We start from the raw sequence: 21,502 nt of genomic DNA, 5'->3' as shown, positions 1-21,502 counted from the left end.
CTGCCAATCTATGTTAACGAACCTACGTATTTACTTGGAAACCTATCTTTCTTCAAGATTCATGTCAATGTTTTATGGCCCGGGATGACTTACCTTGTGCCCATGTTATCTCAAAATGCATGTTGTGGGTGAGGGGCTTGGTGCCAGTCTCTGAGTTTTGAGACATTCCCTTTCTCTAACTAGCAGCCTGTAGCTATATAAGAGAAGGCAATGGCAACCCACTCCAGTGTTCTTGCCTGGAGAATCTCAGGGACGGGAGAGCCTGGTGAGCTGCCGTCTATGGGGTCGCACAGAGTCGGACACGACTGAAGCGACTTAGCAGCAGCTTAGCAGCTATATACCATCCAGCCAAAGACTAGCAGGGGTACACTCTTTCTGCCCCCTTCTGATGTCTATGTCAGAAGCTTTCTCTCCCTTTTATACTTTAATAAAATTTTTTTACACAAAAGCTCTGAGCAGTCAAGCCTGTCACTGACCCCGGATTGAATTCCTCTCCTCCAGAGGCCAAGAATCCCGGCGTCTTTCACGGCTCAGCAACAACCCTTCTGATGAAGCCTTCAGGGTGTCCTCTCCTGGCCCCAGCCCTCATCCTGCTTCCCTCCCACCCTCTCAGCCCTCGCGGCAGCCCAGAGTGGGTACCTTGCCTGTAGAGCGCAGCAGCATAACGGGACGTGTTACTGGTGGTCTGGGAAGAGCAGAACGTCTGCTTGTCCATCAGCTTCCTGGAAGCACAGGGAGAACGAGGGTCAAGCGGAAGGAAGCTCAGGCCCGGGCCTGGAGGCACAGCCCCCTCCACCCCGACACCTGAACTCCAACAGCCAGAGACCAAGGCCGCACGTGCCGCAGGAGGGGCGCTGGGATGAGGAAACTCAACTGTGGCCCAAGAGACACACAGTGGATGGGAGCTCCCTCTCCCATCAAGGGGCCAGCTTTCCTCTCGGCCCAGTTAGAACTTGGTCAGAGGAGCCATCTCAGGAGGGAAGACTATTTCCCTGGGGACGAGCCCGTGCCAGGCCGAGTCATGTAGAGATGAGCCGCTGGTGGGGAGCCCAGCTGTGGGGCACAGGGCCTCGGTGTCGCTGAGGGCCATGGAAGGCTCATATTTGAAGAAAGCGAAGCTTGGCACCCTTAGGGCCCAGGGCACTCACGAGGAATACGTGTTGGTCTCGTCAGCGCAGGCCCCGTCCACATTCAGCGCAATCTGCTCCCCTTTGCTGCGGCAATAGTTGGGATTCAGCGTGTCGATGGCCATCTCAAGCTCCACCTGGAGGCACCAAGCACCCCCACCAGCTATGGGGACCCCGAGGCACAGCGCTCAGGGGATCCCCCAACCCCACCACAACCATCTCCTAACCTCAGTCTCTGCCAGAAGCAGGACTGACACCATCCCTCCTCGAAGGCCCCTGGACTTCAGTCCACACAAAGGCTACAGACCCAAATTCCAAGAGTAGGGCCTGAGTGCTTTTTTTGGAAGGGGTTCATGTAGTTTTGCTTGCCGCCACATTCCACTCCCCAAAGTCTACATTAGGTACCCACATTTAAAAATCAAGAGCTTTTCTCTTTTTCTTATTTCCAAATTCCTTTCAAATGTCAGCAGAATTGGCAATGCTGGTGTAGCTTTTTACATGACAACAAGGCTTAGAGCTGTAGCTGCCTGAGGACAGGCCGGTCTCCTGGCCCCTGTCACCCCAGCGCTGAGAGTCTTGAGATTCCCCATACCGGGCCCTCTTCACACTGGCCCTGTCCTGTGACCTTGAGTCCACCCCATCCCGTGTTCTAATTCAACTCAGGCCTTCCTCCTGCCTGGCCTCTCTGGAGCTGCCCACCTCCTTTCTTTCTGGAAGTTTCCTTCTGCAGCTCTCAAGGCCCTGCAAGTTGCTGGTTTTCTTCTTTACTCTCCAATCACTCCTCTGGGCTTCTTTCAGCTCCCACTCTATCACCTCTCCCGTCCCTCCACCTCCGCCCAGGAGGCCAATCCCACCTTCTGCTGCTTGGGCTTGATCTTGGCTGAGAGGTGCGGAATGTCATCATACGTCATCGAGGCTGGACGCACTGGGTACTGGGGAAGGGAACGGAGCCGTCAGTCTACCCTGCCCAGAGCTGGGCTCTAGAGGCGCTGGCCAAGAATCAATAGCTACTCTCCACTCCCGCCCCAGATTGGAGGCCCCCGCTGGTCTCCCGAATCCCGTCTCACTGGCTCCAGCTAGCCTCCTTCCAATGAGCCACTTTCACACATCCGAGGGACACGCCCAGGCATTAGGAACCCCAACAGGCCCCAGCACGCATGGCCTATGGCCCCTAGGAACCCAGCATAATGCCATGGGAGTCAAGAGAAAGGGTCCACAGTCTTAACTGCTCATTTACAGGCCACCCAGGTGGAGAAGGTCAAGTAAAATGAGACCACAGGAAGCAAAAAGGGAAAACAAAAACTGCTCGCTGCAGAAGCAACTGCCACAAAGGATGCTGTGGCCTTCAAACCCTCTGCCCCTGCAGCCACTCCACCTACAGGGCACCCTAAGGGCATTCAGGAAGGAAAAAACAGGGGACCTGACAGTTAAGGCGCATAACAAAGGAGCAATCTCAAAGAGCGCAGGCTGTTCCCACTTCCCCCACACAGAGAAGCTGTTCATTTGCAAAAACTCCTATCTACCCTCTCCTCCCTTATCTCTTCAAAATAGTCCTGCAGGGCTGAGAGGCTATCTCTGGGCTTTCCTCTTCAGTACATCTGCTAAACCAAATATAATTCTCATTCAACTGTTAGATTGTGCTTTTCTCCCAGTCAACAGATCTACAGGAATCACTATCCCATTCTCTCTCCTTCTGCTGATGGGCGGCGGCGGTGGTGAGTTAGTCGCTAACTCATGTCCAACGACCCCGTGGACAGTAGCCTGCTAGGCTCCTGTCATGGGATTCTCCAGGCAAGAATACTGGAGCAGGTTGCCATTTCCTTCACCAGGGGATCTTCCTAACTCTGGAATCGAACCCGGGTCTCCTGTGTTACAGGCAGATTCTTTACAGGCTGCAGGCTGATGTGTGGGCTTTTCCATAAAGTTGGAAGGGAGCTGGTCTGCCAACTGACCTGCTCAGAGAGGCCTCTCTGGGCCCCCGTGTCAGCACACAGGAAGTTATTTTGCATCACACGAGTGTACTGCTCTCAAATCGCTTCTTTTGCCCTGAACAAAGAAGGCCGTGGTAACTCCTTCCTCACAGACCCACCTTTCCTTTCTTCCTCCCGTGCTATACGTACACCACTCGGGGGATGGATGAGTCACGGTTTGGACTCACTCTCAAAAGACTGTGGCCAACACTGTGAGAAGCACAACAGCCTCCAGAAGGAGCCTGGCAGAGGCGTGGCACTGCGTAAAGTAAACGCTCCTTCGGAGGCCATCTGAGATCAGTTAGTTATATTCTAGCCCAGGGAGATGGCTGTTCCCTAAAAGCTCTCTTAAACAGCAATAGAGTGACTCCTCCCTGCTTCCTGGGCTGGAACTCAGGTCCAGGAGCAGCCCGCAGCACAACTGGTCTGGACTGGGCCTGGAGCTGGGACAGACTCGCCCAAGACAGCCCGGGAGGGCCCATGGTCTGTGAAAATCCAGGGCAGCCCTGTGACCTCCTGACTGCTGGGAAGAGTGGTGGGGAAGGGAGCGGATCCGGAATCAGACTCCTCAGTCTGCCACTTGCTCCTCGTGTGCTCAGGCAAGCTCCGTGCCTCCCAGGACGGCTAGGAACAGGGAATGAGGCAAATGAAGCCAAGGCCCAGCACGGGGCTGGCGCACCATGAACTGTTACCACCGGGTCCATCGCTCTGCACTCAGTCGAGGAAGCAAGAACAGAAGGCCCCGAATAACAGCCTCCAGCCCCATGGGCCCAACCCCAGGTCTCTTCCCAGCACACCGGCACGTGCCAGGGGGGAGCTGCCGCCCTGTCCCAGGCCCCCTGTGCGAGTTCCTAGCCTCCCTGCGCCTTTTTCTTACATGCAACACGCGGATGAAAATACTGGGTTGGCCAAAAAGTTCGTTTGGGTTTTTTCATAGACCTAATGGGGAAAACCCAAATGAATTTTTTGACCAACCCAATACTTAATAATCTTATTGCTGGGAATATAAATTTCCTCAAAATATTAAACATAGCTTCCACAGGTCCCAGCAATTTCAAGACAAATGAAAACCTCTCTATTCAAACACCTGGGACAGGAATGTTCATAGCAGCATTATGCATGATAGCCAAAACACGACAACCCAGATACTCATCAGCTGATGCATGGAGAGATAAAATGTGGTATACATGTCCATACAATGGAGGATGTTCATCCATAAAAAGAAATGAGGTACTCATACACATTATAACAAGAGAGAATCTTGAAAATATCTTGCTAAACAAAGGAGCCAGGCACAAAGGCCACATATTACATGACTCCATCTATATGAAATGTCCAGAAAAGGCAAATCTATAGACAGAAAATAGGTTAATGGTTGCCTAGGACTGGGAGGATGGGACAACAAACACTTCCTAAAATAGACTGGTGTGGTGGTACAACTCTGTGAACAGACTAAAATTCACTGCATTTACACTCAAATGGGGGAACTGCATGGGTGTGAATCAGATCTCAGGAAAGCTGTTATTAAATTACAGTAATAATAACCACTACAGGCTACTGTGGGATGAGATGAGTTAACATATGTCAAGTGCCCTGAATGATTCCTGCAGACAGTCTAGGGTTACAAGGAGGAGTGACCAGGATTAAACTATTGGCCCAGGGACTTCCCTGGTGGTCCAGTGGTTAAGACTCTACATTTCCAGTACAGGGGGCCCAGGGTTCGATTCCTGGTCTGGGAACTAGATCCCCATTCCCCAACTAAGACCTGGCACAAGCAAATAAAAAACTACCAGCCCAGTAAAGAGGGGAGGGGTTGGCTGATGCGGCCCTGGAGTCTCAACTACAGCGGCAGCCATCATTCGTGGTGCTAATGTTGTACCAGGCAGCAGTCTAAGCACTTTAATAAGGACACACTTGATTCCCATGAGGACCCTATCAGGCAGGTATTATTTATCACCACCATACAATTGAAGAAACTGAGGCACAGACATTTTTTTTAAGGAACTTGCCCAAGGACTCACAACCAAGCAGGCTGTCCCCAGGGCCCAAGCTTCATCCAATACACTGTTCTCCTAGGGCTGTCTTGGTTTTCCCATCTTTGAAATTAGAGACTACTACTGGCCCATCCATGAAACCAAAGAAACTGTCTTAGCACACCCTCTGTGCCAAGAATTCTAAGCAACTGGAGGTTTCACATTGTTCCTTGTCTGTCACTTACTGTGTCTCCCCTCTTACCTTTATGTTTCATAATTACCTGAAACAGATAGAGCTTCTCTGCCAGACTTTTGGCCAAGTACACGTCGATCTGGGAACAAGAGAAAAAGACTTAACCGGGAGGCAGAACTCAATGCCCAACCTGCCCGGGCACATGCTTGCTCCTCAGATTTCAGGGCTAGTGGACCTGAGGCAGTCTGGGGGAAGAAGAAATAGCTCAACTGATGCTAAAAACAAAAGGAACCACATCTCCAACCTGGGTATGTCCTCCACCCAGGTCACTATACCCCAATAAGAATGTATTCCCTGAGGGTGCCCAGATCAGATGCATGCTAGAGGGACCAATGAAATGCTCTTCTGATGAGGAAGGGGCAGGGGAGGGCCTCCTCCCTATGCCCTCCACCTCCTGTCCTGGGTGGGCCTGTCTTATGGTGGTCTGGCTAGCCCTACTTTCTTTTCAACCCTCACTGCCCCTGCCGCACCTAGTTTCCCTTCCTGCTTCCTAGCTCTTCCTATGAACCATGGCCTCTCCCACCTCCAGGCCTTAAGGATGAGAGAAGGCTCATCAGGCACGGGGACGCACATGTGGAGGAAACAGCATGTGCAAAGGCCCAGTGGCTCTAGGATGTGTCTCAGTCTGGGCCGACTCTGGAACCACCCCTTCCTTACCAGTCTTATAGACCCTAAGCTTCCCACGGGAGGGAGCACTGCCTGGCTCACTGCTGTCATAGCCCCCAGCACATAATGGATTCAGCAAACATCTGCTAAAGGACCGAATCTGGGTAAGCCCATGCATTCAACAGTCGCTGAGTATTAGTTGCCAGGCACTGAACTTGGCTTTGCAGACACAGTGGTAAACAGAACAAAATCCCTGCCCTGAAGAGGCTTACACTCTAGCAGAAGAAGACTTATGTGTAGGGGCTGAGAGGTGCTGTGCCCAAAGGCAAGGCATGGCCAAAGTAAAGGGCTAGGGAGGGCGTGCACGGGAACGTCACGTGAAGCAGGCTGGTCAGGGAATCCTCTCTGACAAGGTGATGCTGGATCAGACACCTAAAGGAAGTGAGGAGGTCAGCCAGGCAGGTACGTGGAAGAGGGCCCCAGGTAGAGAAGAAGCCAACAGGTCCTTGGCTGGCCTGAGGAAGGATGCAAGGGACCCCGCCCTGGCAGTTACCTCCTGTACGACTGGGTCATCCTCTTCATTGGCCATACTAGGGGGGAGCCAGCCACGTGGTCCTTGGACTTGATCTGCAAGGAGAGCAAAAGGCCTGTCAGTCATTCAACCAACACACCTGGACACCCATTCTGTAACCAGTCCTGCTCCGGGAGGAAGACGCCTGAGGCAATCAGAAACAGATCTTATTCCTATATCTCTCATGGAATCCAAAGTGGACAGCCCACATCATTTTTGATTATATACCCCATCAATCAAAACAATAAAAAGTAACAACAACAACAACCAAAAAAAAAGCAGGCAGAAACCACGAAGCAGTGGGTACAAACAGGTGGACCCGAGACATCACATGTGAGTTACACCCACAGGAAAGGGTAAATGACTAGCCTCAGGGGTTTTCTGACCACTGACAAAGAAGAATTCACCACCAGGCAGGAGGATGGTGGCTGGCTGGTCCACAGCCACCAAGAAAACACTTGGAAAGTAATCGGGTGCCATGGGAAACCTTTAGAGGAGAGCCTGATGTGCAGCAGGAAGAGCAGACAGTCCCAAGGCCTGGATCCCAGGGTGACTCCATCTCTGATAGCTGGTTTTCAAGCTGACTTTAAACCCAACCCCAAGTGAGATGACCTCCTTTCTGTGATTTTCTGTGGGTGCGTGTGTATGTCTAAAATTGACCCTCTTCACATACATACTCTTCTCTCACCTGTCCCCGTTTAATCACAAAGAGACTGGAACTCAGACACTATTTTGTGTTTTACCAAAGCCACACAGGAAGCAAGAGGACCAAGAAGACATCAACACCACCCAACTTCAGGTCTCAGTTATAGTTTGGGGAGTTCGGGGGAGGGAAGGGGAGTTTGAGCTGGGTCTTGAAGGACAGAAGGATTTGGACAAGCCAGGAGAGCAGAGGGGAAAGGGGACTCCAGGCAACAGGAAGCACTTCAAGTACCTGGAGGAGAGAAGCCAGGTCTCCATGGTGGAGGGTGAGTGCAGTGTCCCTCAGTATCGGCTGGGGAAAGGGTGGGGGCTAGGGTGGGGGGAATACAGGGGAATATCTTACAGAAGACGGCATAGCACTTGGATATAACCTAAGCATATCTTAAGTTTAAATCATCTCTGTGCTTACTCTCTCAGTCGTGTCCGACTCTGAGACCCCATGGACTGTAGCCCATCAGGCTCCTCTGTCTATGGGGATTCTCCAGGCAGGAATATAGGAGTGGGTTGCCGTGCCCTCCTCCAGGGGATCTTCCCAATCCAGGGACTGAACCCAGGTCTCCTGCCTGGCCAGTGCATTCTTTATCAGCTGAGCCACCAGGGAAGCTCTAAATCACCTCTAGGTTACTTATAATACCTAATTCAATGTAAATGTTATGTAAAAAGTCATAAACACAGTGCAAATATTATGTAAATAGTTGCCAGGGGCAAGGCAAATGTAGTTTCTGAGGTTAGCTGAATCCAGGAACATGGAGGTCTGACTATAATTCACCTTCATATTCCTAAAGGAAGGATATGCTCGGTTTTAAAAGGCATCTAGGCGGACTTTCCTGGTGGTCCACTGGTTAGGAAACTGCCTGCTAAGGCAGGGGACACGGGTTCCATCCCTGTTCTGGGTACTAAGGTCCCACGTGCCAAGAGGCAACTGAGCCCACGCACCACACCTACTGAGCCCGACACCGAAGCCGACATACCCTAGAGCTGGTGCTCTGCAAGAGAGGCCTCGCCTGGGCCCTGCAATCAGAAAGCAGCTTCTAGTAGCCACAACTAGACAAAGCCCGCAGGCAGCAACAAAGACCTACGGTAGACCAAAATAAATAAATAAGGCACCTGGGCAGCCTCTGATCTCAGCCTTTCCCAGACCTCTTTCTTTTGGTAAAAGTGAAGTCGCTCAGTCGTGTCCAACTCTTTGCGACCCCATGGACTGCAGCCTACCAGGCTCCTCTGTCCATGGGATTTTTCCAGGCAATAGTACTGGAGTGGGTTGTCATTTCCTTCTCCAGAGGATCTTCCCAACCCAGGGATCAAACCAGCTCAATTTCTGTCTAATCTACTTAACACTGGAATGGTTTAATATTTGAAAGCGCATACATACTCTCACCACGGGATTCAATGGCATCTAGGCCCTGTCCCAGCCACCATGCAAAGTCATGTTTATTCCAGATACACATTCCAGACACTAACAAGGCTCAGGCCGAAGCACTGGCATCATCCTCGATGTTCCTCCTCCTCTCATCCCACACCAGCAAATCCTGTAAGCTCCACCTTCACAGTATGCCAAGCATCTGGGCACTCCCGCTGCCACCTCCAGCTCCTGCCCACCTTAGAGCAGCAGCCTCCTAACTGGCCTCCCTCCTTCCACCTTGAACCCACAGCTAGCGATCACATCACTCCTCCCCCTTAACAGTCTCCCCATATCGCCAGAAATAAAAGCCAACGCTGTTTCCATCCCGTGCGAGGCCCTAAACAACCCCTCCCTGACCCTCTTCCTTTCAGACCTCATCTTCCACAGGCCTCCCCCTCTTCCCCAACCCCCCTCTGGGTCTCTGTCACTGCTCCCCTGGCCCCCATAACCCCACAGTGCCCTCCTTCACCTCTTTCAAGTTTTTGCTTAGACTCTGCCTCATGGCCGAGGCTTTCCCTACCCACCCAGTTAAAACCACAATACCCCCCCAGCCAGTTCCTTCTTCACAGCACGTATCACGACGCGACAGTTTACAGCTTCGTGTTTACCATCCACCCCCACTGCCACTCAGTGGTAAACCAGTCGAAGGCAGAGATTTTCATCTAGTGTGTCCCTTGTGGTACCCCCAGGACAGCAATGAGAGGTCAAATTGCCAACATTCATTGGATAATAGAGAAAGCAAGGGAATTCCAGAAAAACATCTACTACTGGTTTATTAACTATGTTAAAGCCTTTGATTGTGTGGATCGCAACAAACTGTGGAAAATTCTTAGTGACGGAAATACCAGACCACCTTACCTGTCTCCTGAAAAGCCTGTATGCAGAACAAGATGCAACAGTTAGAACCTCAAAAGGAACAACTGACTCGTTCAAAACTGGGAAAGGAGTACGTCAAGGCTGTATATTGTCACTCTGTTTATTTAACTTCTATGCAGAGTACATCATACAAAATGCCAGGCTGGATGAATCACAAGTTGGAATCAAGACTGCAGGCAGAAATAGTTCAGCTTCAGATATGCAGATGATACCACTCTAATGGCAGAAAGTGAAAAGGAACTAACGACCTTCTTTCTTTATGAGGGTGAAAGAGCGAAAAAGTTGGCTTAAAACTCAATATTCAAAAACAGATCACGGCATCTTGTCCCAACACTTCCTGGCAAATACAAGGTGAAAAAGTGGAAGCAGTGAGATTTTCTTTTCTTGGGCTCCAAAATCACCACAAATGGTGACTGCAGCCATGAAATTCAAAGACCCTTGCTCCTTGGAAGGAAAGTTATCATTCCCCCATTCAAAACTCTTCAACTGTCACATAGGATAAAATCCAAATTCCTTTCCATGGCCCCAAGGTCCCATATGATCTTGCTGGGCCTCCAACAAGCTAAGCCCCAGCCAGTCTCAGGAACTTTGCACATCATCTATTTTCCTCAGGTCTTTTCAAAAAAGGCTGGCTCCTTTTCACTAGATATCACCCATCCCACTTCCTCCAGGAACAGACAAGTTTCCCTGACCAGTCACCTTAAAGGCCCCCACCCCTCACCCGTTCCAGTCACTACCAAATCCCTGTTTTATTTCTTTCATGGTTCTTATTATAACTTGGAATTACCTAGTTGGTCTATTTGCTTATGTGTTGTCTGTCTTCTGCACTAGAATGTATGCTCCATGAGCACCCTCTGTGCTTCAACCATAAAACAGAGATGATTTAATTTACTTTGTGGAGTTGATACGGGCATTATTATCTTTTTAAAAATTCATGCTGTTCTCCCAATATCTAGAACAGTGAAGTAAACACTTAATATAGTACAAAGACTGAGTAAATGAGTGCATGAGATCAGGCAGTGACAGACCCTTTACCCAGTGATCCTAATTCAGCCCCATCCAGAGACTGGTGGCCTTACAGTTCGAGCCTCCTGGACACTTGAGGACAGGGGTGTGGTCTGCACTTCCAGGCCACCACCTCAAGGCAGCAGTGACCACCTTGACCTCAAGAGGGTTTCCTGTGACCACAAAGATACTCTACGGCAGCGGCTCCAAGCACTGGGCACAGAAAACATCCCCACCAGGGGACTGTTCAACAAAGGAAAGGGGACAAGGTAAATCTAAGGAAGGGTCCAGAGCAGAGAAGATGCCTGAAGGCCACAGCTGGGTCACCCAGGAGTCTAACCTGTAGGCCAATCAGAAAAACAGAGGCCAACGGAAAAACAGTCTCCAGCTACTGGAAGGAGAGAGACAACACAAAACTGAATTAAGGGGTAAGGGGCCCAGGGTAAACAGTCTCAAAGTCTGGATTCTTATTGGCTGTGTGCCCCTTCGACAAGGCATCTCCCCTTTTTGAGTCACTTCAGTTTCCACCTCAATGCAAGGAGAGAGGTGGCCTAGAGGCAAAAAGAATTAATTCTTAACTCATAAGACCCTCCCTTCTCTAAGGACTTAATATATTCATCCTCATGTAATCTGTCCAATAGCTCTCTAAGTAAGGATGTATTGATACCATCCCCAATTAACAGAAGAGGAAACTCAAGTTCAGAGAGTAACTTACCCAAGGTCACAGTGCCAGAGAAAGGCAGAGCTAAGCCACAAACCTGGGTCTAGCTGATGTCAAATAGCCTTATTCTCATTCTTAACGACTATGCTGCGAGCTCCCTTAGTGGAAGGCAGGATGGTGTAGTGGGTAAAAGCCTAGACTCTAGAGTGAAACTGCACAGGTTCAAATCCCAGGTCTGCCCTCTGGTACCTCTACCCCGTCTAGCATCGTTTGATCTTCACTATTTTCACCCCAAAAATGGGTATTAACAAAAGTACCAACCTCAGAAAACTGTGAAGATTAAGTAAAGTAGAAACGTAATCCCTGGGAAGGTTTGTTACTTACTCGGCACAATGTTTTCTTCCAATATAAAAGGGCAGGAGACAGAGCCACGAAACAAACACTACAACCTGGCGCTTCTCCCGTCTTACCCTATATTTAGCTCTCATCACAGCCCTAGGAGGCGGGGGAATCCTCTTACCCCCAATTCACAGATGAAGAAAACCGTGACAACTGCTTTAAGCTCTCCTTTTTCTGCCCTCCAATGATTCTAAAGCTAACACAACAAAATGACTTTTTTTATTTACTGGTTTACTTGACGTGCTTACTGACACCTCGTCTGATCAAATCTTCAGGGCCGGCCCCATCGGCCGCACGTCGCTGGCTCCCAATTAGCACTGAAGGGTGGCTGGAACAAATGAATGGAGAATTCCAGGCCTAGCCGGACTCGAGCTGATCCGGTTCGGCGGCGAGGAGGGGGCCCCGGACACCCTCCCCCTGCCCATCGGGGCGGGCCGCCTGCCCCGCGCCACACTGTCCAATGGGTTTCGCCTCCCTCGCGGGTGGTCAGGCCCCCTTCTCACGCCCACCACACAGCCACTGCCACGAGCCGCCACGCCGGCAGGACACCGGCTGCCTTCGGACAGGTGCTCCCACAGGAGGCCGGCCTGAGCCGGGTGGGGCAAAGCGGCGGGACCCTGAGTCACCGCCGGTAGCCTCGGCCTTGGCGTCACCGACTGCCACGGCGAGGCGAGGTCGGAGCCTGTGGCCGGCCCGGGTCTCCTGGGGCAGGCTGCCCGTCCTTCCCGCGGGAGTCCTAAGAGGCCCCCGGCCCCTGGGCACCGCGCGGCGCGGGCCTCCCGGCCTACTCAGCAGCCCCGCCCAAGCCCACCTCGTGAGTACGGCCCGGCTCCAGCACGGGTGGGTACTGCCAAGACGGCACTCACCTCTCCGCGGGGCCCGCACGCGGGCGCAGCAACGGCCCAGGTACCCGCGGGCTGCAGAAGCGGCAGTGGCCAGACTCTCCTCTCAGGCAGCGGCCATGTTGCCGGTGGAGAAACTCGGGCGGACACGTGGGGGGAGCGAGAGGGGCGGGCCCTAGCGCTTCCTTTTACCCACAATGCCCCGCCCCGGCGCGCGCGGACCCGCCCCCTCCGCCGCTCCATTCATACGGGCGGCCAGCCCTGGCCTGGCAGCAGGGGGCGCTGACGCAGTAGCAAAACAGCTGGTGAAGAGGTAGCAAGGGGCAAAAAGCTCACTCTGGCAGCGGTGGGATTCGAACCCACGCCCCCGAAGAGACTGGAGCCTTAATCCAGCGCCTTAGACCGCTCGGCCACGCTACCCAGTTGTGAGTGGGGCCTTCCAGAAAGCTATTTAATGCATTTACATGCAAGTACACTTAATTTCTGTTTGTTTGCTATATGTTTTACTTCATCCCTATAGAACTATTTTAGAAAGTATCGGCTACTAAAAATAAAATATTTTCTCCAGTAATTAGACCCACACTTCTTCCGAACAGATCTTAGAACAGTTTAAGAATCTGTTTTCTGAGTAGGACGTTTAACACGTTAAGCAGGTTAACCCACACGGGAATAAACGATGGATTTCGGCAGTAACCCGCACCAGGGCTTCCGAAAGCCAAACCCGTGGACTGGTGTAGGCAGTTTTCTCTAAAATTATGTGTTTTAATTTTTAGTTACACAGATAATATGTGAATTATTGCAAAATATGAAAACTTTGTAGATAAGGTACTAATGTTCTTTTACCTTCGGTCTCTAAGTCCCTTCCTCAGAGGTAACCGTTATACAGCTTAGTACACTGCGTTTCCTTCTGGACCTTCTATTGTGAATTTATGTGAATATATATGGATATATTCACGTGGATAGATATATCCATAGAAATAGGTAGTTTGTTTTTATTGTTATGGATTTTACGTAAATATAAATATTAATCATACTAGTAGTATTTATTGCTTTTGAACTGTGGTGTTGGAGAAGACTCTTGAGAGTCCCTTGGACTGCAAGGAGATCCAACCAGTCCATTCGGGAGGAGATCAGCCCTGGGCTTTCTTTGGAGGGAATGATGCTGAGGCTGAAACTCCAGTACTTCCGCCACCTCATGCGAAGAGTTGACTCATTGGAAAAGACTCTGATGCTGGGAGGGATTGGGGGCAGGAGGAGAAGGGGACGAGGATGAGATGGCTGGATGGCATCACTGACTCGATGGACGTGATCTGAGTGAACTCTGGGAGATGGTGATGGACAGGGAGGCCTGGCGTGCTGCGATTCATGGGGTCGCAAAGAATCGGACACGACTGAGCGACTGAACTGAACTGAACTGAACTGAGTATTTATTGCAACTGACTTTTTTCACCTATTTTTTTCTAGTATCTATCCATATTGATATATATGTAGATATTTTAAAATATAGAAAAAATGCAAAAAAAATCATCCATATTCCCACTACATAATATCGTGGCATTTTACTTCCAGTTCTTATGTATATGCTTTTCATTAAAAGTGTGAATGTGATCATTTTAAAAATCCATTAAAAATATATAGTGTGATCTTGCTTTTTATTTACATAATCCTTACTACATTGTACCAATATTATTCTGCAACTTGCTTTTCTACTCCAATATTACACTTTTTATTTATTGTGATATATATGGATCTAATTTATTCCATGCTATGAAGATGGACATTTAAGTGGTTTATATTAAGTCGTTATATTCAAGTTTCTGGTTAATATCCAGTTGGCACACACCCTGATATTTGGGCATTCCATATTCCTCTGTCTTTTCAATTCCTCCTTAATGCCTGTTTCTTTCTCCATCTACCTTTAAAATAAGTGTTGACATACAAAGATTTTCATTGTACTGGGAGAGTTTGTTACTTTTAAAGCAATCTTTAATAAATACAGAAGAAGCCATCTATCTCGGCCACGCATTGTGAGAGGATCAAAACCAAGTGAGGAATAGTCCTTGCAATCAATAGAAACATTGACCTGCTCATGGTGTTTCAGTACCATGAGGAACTGTATTTGTTTGTGAGTTATGTGCTGGATTTTCCAAAAGGAAATATCCCTATGATAAAGAATAATTGCTGGATTCGTAGCAGCAGCTGCCTAATTCTACTTTTCTAGTAATTGCCTGACCAGCCCAGAGAGTGGGTCTCTGGCGGTCACCTTCCCCCCAACGTGGCCAGTGGGCTCTATGGTAAACACAGGACAGAGGTCAGACCAATCATGAGACATGCTGAGTTCCTGATTTGTTATTTTGACTGTACTAAGTGCTGGGGTCAGTCTCTGAGACCGACTGACTGAACTAGGATTTGGGGTGGCCAGATTCTGTGAGATGGACTGGAGAAGAAGAGAAAGCCAGTGAATGGAAAAATAATGATAAAATGAGAGGAAGAGTAGAGAGTCACAGAGATTCTGATGGTTTTGCGGCTCCCAGCTTAAGACTTTTCCAGGGCCCAGTGGCATTTACATTCTTGCAGACATCCCTTTATCATTGTAGTAAATTCCTCTTTTCTGCTAAAGCTAGGGTTATCTGTTAACTTTAACAAATGAGCCCCCCTCCCCCTAGTATGGAAAGGGCTCAAACAGAGGTAAAGATATTTCTGCCAGAACACTCTGCAGCAATTCATGTCTGTCCCTACCAATATTTACTAAACAAGATGCCCAACAGGAATGCCAGCTGATCCAGGAAGGCAGAGCCCAGGGCTTCCTTTGGGCGTTTCTTGCAGACCTCCGGTGCCATCACACAGCTGTCTTGTGACTGTCAGATGTGAAACTAATAAGCAGGAGAAGCAGAATGCTGCACCGGAACTCAGGACCCACTGGGTCCCAGCAACTTTATGTAAGGGGAGAGAGGAAAGGGCTAAACCCCCACTGTCCTTTGGCGTATCTGCTCTGTCCCTTGGCTAATGGGGCTGGTGGCTGGGACAGAGGGCAAGCACCACAGATGAAACATTGCCTCTGGCCCCCACCCCCAGTCTAGAAACTGTCAAGTAAAGGGTGTCTGTCTCTAGATCATAGCCGCTTCGGCTGGGGGCAGCGGGGATGGACATGGGGGCTTAGTCCTGGATCCCCTGCAGTCTTTACTCGCTTGCAGGGGCAAGCCCCTGCAAAAGGAAATTCATCCTAAACCCGGTCTGAGACCAAACCGTACTGCATGAGCCTCCTTCTGGAAAGAAATTAACATTCCCCATAAAATACTTAACCATTTTTCTTCTGAAATTTACTAGCATTAAAATTTGTACTGAGCCTTTCTTCCTTTCTGCTGTAGTCCCGAGTGGTAGCTACCGAAATGGGCAAGTTCATGAAACCCGGGAAGGTGGTACTGGTCCTGGCCGGTCGCTACTCCGGACGCAAAGCGGTCATCGTGAAGAACATTGATGACGGCACCTCAGACCGACCCTACAGCCATGCTCTGGTGGCTGGAATTGATCGCTATCCCCGCAAAGTGACAGCTGCCATGGGCAAGAAGAAAATCGCCAAGAGGTCAAAGATCAAGTCTTTTGTGAAAGTTTATAATTATAATCACCTCATGCCCACAAGGTACTCTGTGGATATCCCCTTGGACAAAACTGTTGTCAACAAGGATGTCTTCAGAGACCCTGCTCTCAAACGCAAGGCCCGACGAGAGGCAAAGGTCAAGTTTGAGGAGAGATACAAGACTGGCAAGAACAAATGGTTCTTCCAGAAGCTGCGGTTTTAGGTCTGTCTCAGGTAATAAAAATATTTTAAAAGTGAAAAAAAAATAAAATAAAATAAAATTTGTACTGGGAAACTAGTTTTCTACCCATCCACCAGTTGACTGTTTGCCAGTCAAGACAGTAGTGAACTTTAATGAAACATCCCTGCCCCGTCCTCCCGAATCTGACAATGATTATGTAACCATTCTCTTGTCCTATGAAATGTCTCTACCAGAATAGAAGTCAGGAGAATGGTCACCCTTGTGTGAGTTGGGGTGGGATGTAATGCCAGAGGTGGGGGAGGGGGGGGGCGGGCACGTGTCTCTGAGGGAGCTTACTAGAGTGTTGGAAATGCTCTAAAATTCACCAAGCTCTACACTTAAGATTGTACACTTTACTCTATGTAGGTGGTACTGTAATAAAAGGTAAATTTTTTTAAAATGTTCCTACCAAATATGGATCTTTGAACTAGCCTCCTGGAGGATTTACAGTCTTCCAGGAAGACTGTAATAAAATTTTAGCGTAGGCTTGCAACAAAACCATCTGAAAAGGTTTTCTTTTTAAAAAAAAAAAAAAAATTTCCCCCTACTCTTCAGGGCCCTTTTCTTCTTCCTCCCTGAAGGGAATCCTCTCTCTGGGTGGAAATGTGTTATTTTTGCCTTCCCAGAATCCTTCCCCCTCTCTTCTGTTTCCAGTACTGATTTTCCTTTGAGGAAACACTCCTCCCTGTGGCCTTTTTTTCCAGGTAATTTTTATTGGAGTGTAGTTGATTTACAATGTTGTGTTACTTTCTGCGGTACAGCAAAGTGAATCAGTGATACATATATTCACTCCTTTTTAGATTCTTTTCCCTTATAGGTCATTACAGAGTATTGAGTAGAGTTCCCTGTGCCATACAGTAGGCTCTTATTAGTTACCTATTCTATAAATGGTAGTGTGTATCTGTCAATCCTGAGCTCCCAATGTATCCCTCCCCAGCACCTCCCTGTGGTCTTGAAGGAACTGTCAATCAAAGCACCAGGATCCAAATTAGGCCAATCAGATGCTTCATCCTGGAAATCTGAATCTGGATACTAGAGCCAATTTAGCTCACTAGTGGCCCAGGGAAGGAAACTTTTCGACTGTTACCTTCTGCTAGATCCCCACACTTGCCCTGGGACCTCCTTTCTGAGGCCTGATTAATTCCCCTTTACCTTCCAAAGTGTAAGTTACCTCCTTCTCAAAAAAAAAAAAAAAAAAGCTTTGCTAATGTTGGTTGGTGTTAATTTCTATCACCTGCAACTAAGGATCCCCCAGTCACCTAGGCCTCCCCAAGAGGAACCCTGTTTTTGCAGAGGAGACACTTTAGTTGCGTGCAGGGTGATCAGAGCATTTCTGTCTAGAACAAATGCTTAATTAGAAGGAAAACTGGGACACAGGCATGAACTAGGACTCTCCTTGGCAGACTGGGACAGGCAGTCATCTTACACCTTGACCACTTAAAGGTCCACCCAAACTGAGAGACCTGGGAGAGGTTTCCTGTATTGAGTCAAGTTAAGCTGAGGACTCCACTACTCCTGACACCCTCCCTCCAATACCTTTAAGTTTCAGCTTTACAAACGCACTTCTGTGTCCCATGCTGGAGGTCATAGGAATAAGGCAGCAGCAGCAGCTGCAGGTGACATCATTTCTGCTGGAACTATGATGATATTTGAGCTTCAAACCTCCAACTTTCCTTCCTGATGAATGGAAACATTCTTATCAAATGTTTTTGCTGTGTCATACCTTTAAGCCTCATTTTTCTCATCTGTAAAACGTTCACAGTAATACTGAAGTTGGTTGCAGGGTTACAGGTGACTGTGTATGTCTAGCCCAATGTCTGACAGGCCATGTATCATTATTTCTAAGACACGTTTTTATTTAACATTTTAATATCTCTAAAATTGGCCTGCATCTTATGATCCATGGCATACAGTTTATTTTCAGTGTTATTTTTTTCTTATTAATACAGAAATTAATGGTGGGTCTTAAGATCAATGGTGTCTTAAGATTCAACAAAACATAGTAGTGGATGTTCAATACATAAATTATCATGATGAATTTTTAACTTAGAAAATTTAATTTAGCATTTTTAGCTTAGTTAGTAAACATTTTAAATTCTTACTTTGAACTCTGCATGCCATCAGTCTCCAGAGAGGAAACAGGGCTAATGCCTCCTGCAAATTTCTCTTGTGGTTTCTCTTCACTGGACATGGTGGGAAGGGAGTTCTGGAAAATGCAGTTTAGTTAAGCCCAGTTGACATCTAGTAACCACCATAGGCCATTCCTGAAAGCCTACTGAATGCTGGCTCTGTGTGTCTGTGTTAGTTGCTTAGTCGTGTCCGACTCTTTGCATCCCCATAGACTGTAGCCCACCAGGCCCCTCTGTCCCTGGGATTCTCCAGGCAAGAACGCTGGAGTGGGTTGCCATTTCCTTCTCCAAAAGGAACTACAGAAAGAAACGAAGTGAAGTTGCTCAGTTGTGTCCGACTCTTTGCGACCCCATGGACTATAGCCTACCAGGCTCCTCCATCCATGGAATTTTCCAGGCAAGAGTACTGGAGTGGGTTGCCATTTCCTTCTCCGTGGGGGCTCTAGCCTATGTGATCAGGCATTAGAGATGGAAGTCAACATAACTGATAGATTGTATCAATTTTCTAACAGCCTACGAAGAAGAAGAGACATAAAATGCAACAGGAAGCTGTGTTACTCCATAAATATCACAGCATCAGAACACCTGAAAACCTTCATGGAACTTTAGACTATACACCATTCCCATCTGGACAAGCTACAATGAAGCAAACATCAAATTTACTAAAGGAAAGATAGCTTGCTTGATGCTATGTAAGACTCAAGGTAGTATAAAACATGGCCTTTCTCATGACTGATCTTACCATTTCATTGAGGAGCTAAGACACATGCTAGTGAAAAATTAAATGCCGAAAAATAAATTTAAAGAAATTTTAAATTCTTCAGTTTAGTTCAGTTCAGTCACTCAGTCGTGTCCAACTCTTTGCGACTCCATGAACCGCAGCACTCCAGGCCTCCCTGTCCATCACCAACTCCCGGAGTTTACTCAAACTCATGTCTTTTAGGGACCAAACGACGGTCTCTAGGACCTGAGTCATGTTTACCAGAAAGAGACAGGATATGCGCTCATCCTGCCTGGCCAATCATGTAACGCCAGCTACTCCTGTAACTGAGACAAAGAACTGCCTGTATATAAGCCGCCATACTCCTTTGTTCGCAGCTCTTGTCGGATTCCCTTGTGTGGGATGAGACTTGAGCCCTAGCGCGCTAGAGATAAACTCCCTTCTTGTTTTTGCATTACTGTGGTGGACTTGCTGTCTCTGTTGGTTCTTCGGAGATACGGGCTCGGAGCATAACAATGTCCATTGAGTCGGTGATGCCATCCAACCATCTCATCCGCTGTCATCCCCTTCTCCTCCTGCCCTCAATCTTTCCCAGCATCAGGGTCTTTTCAAATGAGTCAGCTCTTTGCATCAGGTGGCCAAAGTATTGGAGTTTCAGCTTCAACATCAGTCCTTCCAATGAACACTCAGGACTGATCTCCTTTAGGATGGACTGGTTGGATCTCCTTGCAGTCCAAGGGACTCTCAAGAGTCTTCTCCAACACCACAGTTCAAAACATCAATTTTTCAGCGCTCAGCTTTCATTATAGTCCAACTCTCACATCCATACATGACTACTGGAAAAACCATAGCTTTGACTAGACGGACCTTTGTTGGCAAAGTAATGTCTCTGCTTTTTAATATGCTGTCTAGGTTGGTCATAACTTTCCTTCCAAGGAGCAAGCGTCTTTTAATTTCATGGCATAAATTTCATGATGATTTTATCAAAGTTGTACTTGTATATGATATTAATTCTATAAGGCATGTTATCAAAATGAATAGTATGCCTACCCCTTCCACTCCAGGCAACCACTCTCAACTTTTAGCTGATTCTTGTGGTGTTTATCTCCATATGTCTAAACGATGTACTTGTATTGCTGCTTTCTTTTTTTCTGTTTTAGGCATTTCCTATTGACTTCCTGCTAAGGAAGATAAGAATTTAACCTTAATCACCTGACTTCTGCCATCACAAACACCTCAACCCTCCTGAAAGAATCATACTACACTTTCATTTGAACAACAATCAGTACATGCTACTCACTAAGCTTAAGCTTAACTATGTTCTCAACTATGATTATTTTTCCTCTTCTGGAAAATATTATCTTATTCTTTACTTAATAACTGCCTTTCAAAAAATTTACCTATGAATTCATTCATAACTCAACTTCAAACTGTCCATCCTTGACACAGAATCAAGAGGTGCTCTATTGCTTCAAATTTTTGAAGACATTTCTCCCACAGCCTCCTGAGAGATGCCCTAAACTCTGGCTCTTCACCCTCATGTAGGAACTGACTTTGCCTCATTCTTAGTCTGGAACCCATGCCTTTCTTATTTCCCCCACAGTGGTTCTCTTTTGATAGAACAACTCTTTCAGTGTCTTTTGGAGAAAGAGTGCTCAAGAGATTACTTTTTTGCGGATTTACACATCTGAAATATCTTTATTTGACCTTTATGCTTGCTTAATAGTTTGGGCATATGATTCTCCATTAAAGAATATTTTCCCCACAATTTAAAAGGCATCAACTCCCAACTTCCAGTGTTACTATTACGTTGTCTGATGTTATTCTGATTCTCAGTCACTTGTATGAAAATTTTTCTTTCCCTCTGGAAATTTCCAGTGTCTTTTCCTTGCCCTCAGTGTTCTGAAATTTCAGGAAGATGAATCTTGGCATAGGTCTAATTTTATCCATTGTGTTAGATACTTAACGGGGCCTCTTGTTCTAGAGACACATCCTTCAGTCCCAAGGAATGCTCTCAACATTTAAAAAAGATTCTCTCAGGGATTTAATTCCCTGGCGGTCCCATGGTTAAGATTCTGCACTTCCACTGCAGAGGCAAGGGTTTGCTCTCTGGTCAGGGAACTAAGATCCCATAGGCTGTGTGGCTGAAATTTGGTGTTGGATAAGACTCTTGAGAGTCTCTTGGACTGCAAGGAGATCAAACCAGTCAATCCTAAAGGAAATCAGTCCTGAATATTCTTTGGAAGGACTGATGCTGAAGCTGAAGTCCAATAATTTGGCTATCTGGTGTGAAGAACTGACTCATTAGAAAAGATCTTGATTCTGGGAAAGACTGAAGGCAGGAGGAGAAGGGGATGACAGAGGATGAGATGGTTGGATGGTGTCACCAACTCAATGGACATGAGTTTGAGCAAGCTCCAGGAGCTGGTGATGGACAGGGAAGCCTG

At 47.8% G+C, this 21,502-nt stretch overlaps 2 protein-coding genes and 1 non-coding gene across 5 annotated transcripts in view; 1 reads left to right on the top strand and 2 right to left on the bottom strand.

Annotated features, from left to right (window-relative positions):
- POLR3E (RNA polymerase III subunit E) overlaps positions 1–12,583 on the bottom strand; it is a 31,479-nt gene extending 18,896 nt beyond the window's left edge. Inside the window, exons 1-6 of one of the 3 annotated variants that reach the window (XR_011252877.1) lie at positions 12,412–12,550; positions 6,483–6,556; positions 5,352–5,402; positions 1,982–2,059; positions 1,149–1,264; positions 640–722 (exon numbers count right to left, since the gene is read on the bottom strand). Coding sequence is in view for 2 of the 3 variants with exons in the window: in XM_069571454.1 (XP_069427555.1) it covers positions 640–722; positions 1,149–1,264; positions 1,982–2,059; positions 5,352–5,402; positions 6,483–6,518 (364 nt within the window). In the remaining variant the exon portion in view is untranslated. Of the gene's footprint in view, positions 1–639; positions 723–1,148; positions 1,265–1,981; positions 2,060–5,351; positions 5,403–6,482; positions 6,557–12,411 lie in introns of all 3 variants that reach the window. The other 2 variants (XM_069571454.1, XM_069571455.1) reach the window with 2 other exon arrangements.
- A 142-nt stretch (positions 12,584–12,725) lies between these two features.
- TRNAL-AAG (transfer RNA leucine (anticodon AAG)) lies at positions 12,726–12,807 on the bottom strand. The gene has a single exon. It is a non-coding gene; the product is annotated as a tRNA-Leu (tRNA).
- Positions 12,808–15,738: 2,931 nt separating this feature from the next.
- LOC138429777 (large ribosomal subunit protein eL27) lies at positions 15,739–16,218 on the top strand. Its single transcript, XM_069571504.1, has one exon. The coding sequence runs from the start codon at positions 15,777–15,779 to the stop codon at positions 16,185–16,187; it is 411 nt and encodes a 136-aa protein (XP_069427605.1). The 5' UTR covers positions 15,739–15,776; the 3' UTR covers positions 16,188–16,218.
- Positions 16,219–21,502: the final 5,284 nt, after the last annotated feature.

Source organism: Ovis canadensis, chromosome 24 (assembly GCF_042477335.2).
Source record: "Ovis canadensis isolate MfBH-ARS-UI-01 breed Bighorn chromosome 24, ARS-UI_OviCan_v2, whole genome shotgun sequence".
Classification (NCBI taxonomy): Eukaryota; Metazoa; Chordata; class Mammalia; order Artiodactyla; family Bovidae; genus Ovis; species Ovis canadensis.
The sequence above is the reverse complement of the archived record's forward strand: the minus strand, read 5'-3'. Positions and strand labels throughout refer to the sequence as shown.